General features: G+C 59.1%; 1 protein-coding gene across 1 annotated transcript; it reads right to left on the bottom strand.

Moving 5' to 3' along the window:
* Positions 1-375: 375 nt before the first annotated feature.
* LOC123190763 (flavonol 3-O-glucosyltransferase UGT89B1) lies at positions 376-2,298 on the bottom strand. The gene has a single exon (XM_044603474.1). The coding sequence runs from the start codon at positions 1,935-1,937 to the stop codon at positions 528-530; it is 1,410 nt and encodes a 469-aa protein (XP_044459409.1). The 5' UTR covers positions 1,938-2,298; the 3' UTR covers positions 376-527.
* Between the last annotated feature and the right edge of the window lie 656 nt (positions 2,299-2,954).

Here is a 2,954-nt window from a genome sequence, read left to right as displayed (position 1 = left end):
TCCCCCGCTGCTCCCTCCATTCTTCCCCAGATCTGCCTGCCATGCCACCGAAGAAATATGCAGCCCTCGCCTAGCCACTGATAGCACCGTCCAGCCAAAGCAGAGGAAGCCGATGGCAAGGCCCCCCGACATGTCGAACGCTGAGTGGAAGGCCGACGTTTATCGTCACCGCCGACCGGCGAAACTGGCTCTTCATGAAGAAGGCCAGGGACGCGGCGGCGACGGAGCAGAGATAGGCGTCTCGCGCAGGGATGAAGAACCTTCCGCCCGGGCACTCCCCACAAGCCGTGTGAGGGAGCCAGCAGAGCGTCGCTTCGCCGGCCAACTTCTCGCCATCACTATGGGGGTACATGCCCTCAATGACAGTGGAATCTCTAAAGACTTATATTTAGAAACGGAGTGAGTAGGCATGGCTGCAGGAAAAAAGTGTGCCTCAAAATCTAGGAAATTGAGCCCTGTATACCGAGTGTATAGCAGAAACAACTCCGTGAATGTTATCCAAAATCTTTCGCACCACGTTCAAAGGCTCAAAGCTTCTGCATCTCTAGCAGCAGCCGCTCCAGATCCTCGCGCGAGCTCCCGCCTTCCTTGGTCGCGCTGGCCGCTTCCGCCGCGAGCTCCTTGGCGCGCGCCCGCGCGGCGCTCCCTCCCTCCCCGACAGCGCCGGCCAGCACGGCCGCGAGCTCGCCGGAGTCCGGGGCCACGCCGATCCCGCCCGCGCACGCGCGCACCGCGACGCGCGCCTCGTCCTCGAGCAGCCGCGCGTTCACGAACTGATCCGCCGTCATCGGCCACGCCAGCATGGGCACGCCCGCTGCCGCCGCCTCCAGCACCGAGTTCCAGCCGCAGTGCGTCATGAACCACCCCACTGCCGCGTGCCGCAGGATGGCCACCTGCGGCGCCCACCCGCGCACCACCATCCGGCACCTCGCCGCCTCCGCGCGCGCCTCGAACCCTTCTGGGAGCACCGCGCCGTCGCCCGCGGCCCACAGGAACGGGACGGCGCTGCGCTCCAGCGCCTCGGCTAGGGCCGTCGCCACGGCCGGGGTCAGCACGGCCTGGCTGCCGAAGCACACGTACACGACCGAGCCCTGCGGGAAGCCGTCCAGCCACGCCCCGAGACCGCCGGCGACAAGAGCCGCATCGCCGCCACGATCTCCGGAGCTGCTCGTCTCCGGCGCGAGCGGACCCACCGCCCACACGCGCTTGTACCCCAGGTCCTCGAGCGGCGAGTCCAGGTACCTCCCCTCGAGCGCACGGAAGGTGTTCGACACAAACCCCCAGCTCTCCAGGTTCCAGAGGAAGTTCTGCCTCACGGCCTCGCCGACCTGCTCCCCCACCTGGCCTTCCATGTAGCCCCTGTACATCCCGGAGATCTCCCTCCACTGAAACGCCGGCTCGCCGGGAATCGCCGGGAACGAGACGCCGAACCCGTCATCGGCATCCGACGGCCGCTTGACCAGCCGACGGAACAGCGAGTGCGGGACGGCGGTGCCGAGGACGCCCGAGGGCGAGAAGACGATCCGGGGCACGCCGAGCTCCGCCGCGAGGGGCTGCGTCCACGCGCAGAAGAAGTCGGACACGACGGCGGCGACGGGGTGAGGGTGCGACCTGGCCCACGCGAGGACGGGCTGGCGGAGCGCGGCGAGCGCGTGGATGAAGACGGGGAAGTAGGAGGGCGGGCAGCTCCTGGTGTTCTCGAGCCCCGGCGGGAGGGAGGGGTGCGCGGGGAAGGGGAGCACGAGGGGCTGGACGGAGCCGGGGTGGGTGGCGAGGAGAGGGGAGAGGAGCGGCGCGTTGGCGGGCGTGGTGACTACGGTGAGGCGGAGGCCGCGGGACGCGAGCAGCGCGGCCAGGTCGAGCAGCGGCAGAGCGTGGCCCTGCGCCGGGAAGGGGACGACGAGGAGGTGCGGCGTTGACGGCCGCTCCGTCGCCATGGCTGAGGCTTGGAGATGAGCTCGTTGGCTGAGAGAGTTTGCCACGCCTTGCTCTTTGACTCTCTACTCCGCAGCATCCCACTAAATTTGCTGGGGCCCACTTTTTTTATCACCTCACCACACACGCATCCTTGAAGGGAGAGGACTTTCACCGCGCTACCACCGTCGGCAGACGAGACGCTGAGAGCAAGCAGTGTCCAAATCCGGTAAAGTGCAGGGAGTGCTGATATTAACTGAATTTTGTATGGCAATTCTTTTTTTTGAAATCACTCAATAATGTTGTTGTGATCGATTGTTATGACTGAATGAGAATTTCGGTTGCTACTTGTACATAACTTAACTGTTTAAATGGCAAAATAGTCCAGTGCTTGATTGAGTGTCATGACTGAATACGTGTTCAGTGAGTGTTCTTGTGCATGTGCAGAGTTGAACGGAATTGGGTGTTCTTTTGCGTATGAGTGTTCTTGCGTTATCACTGAATTGAACTGGGGGTGGAAAGTGTAAATGAAGTTAAACTGGAATTGTTACAAAATACTGAGTGTGAATAACCGAATAAGAGTTCTACTCCCTCCGTTCCAAATTACTCGTCGCAGAAATAGATGTATCTAGAACTAAAATACATCTAGATAGATTCATACATGCGACAAGTAATTCGGAACGAAGGAAGTAGTTGGTACTTGCAAGCACATTTGAACGGCAAATGTTCAAGTTACTTGCCTGAATGAGTGTTCTACTAGTAAAGTTGTGCATGTCCAGAAATGAACAGAGAATTTGTGCATGTGCAGGGATGTGCAGAACAGGCAAGTTATGAACGTGTAGAGTTGAACAAAACTTAATAGAACTGTTGCCAAGACCTAAACAGAATAGAATAGCAAAATGTTGAACTGTTCCCAAGAATTAAACAAGTGAATAACAGATTGTTGAATGCTGCAAGAACTAAACAGCTGAATGGCAGGCAATATAACTCTGCAGTTTAAAAGAAATGAGCAGGGAACTTCACCCGCAAAAAAAAAAAAA

The sequence above is a fragment of the Triticum aestivum genome, chromosome 2A (genome assembly GCF_018294505.1).
Source record: "Triticum aestivum cultivar Chinese Spring chromosome 2A, IWGSC CS RefSeq v2.1, whole genome shotgun sequence".
Classification (NCBI taxonomy): domain Eukaryota; kingdom Viridiplantae; phylum Streptophyta; class Magnoliopsida; order Poales; family Poaceae; genus Triticum; species Triticum aestivum.
The sequence above is the reverse complement of the archived record's forward strand: the minus strand, read 5'-3'. Positions and strand labels throughout refer to the sequence as shown.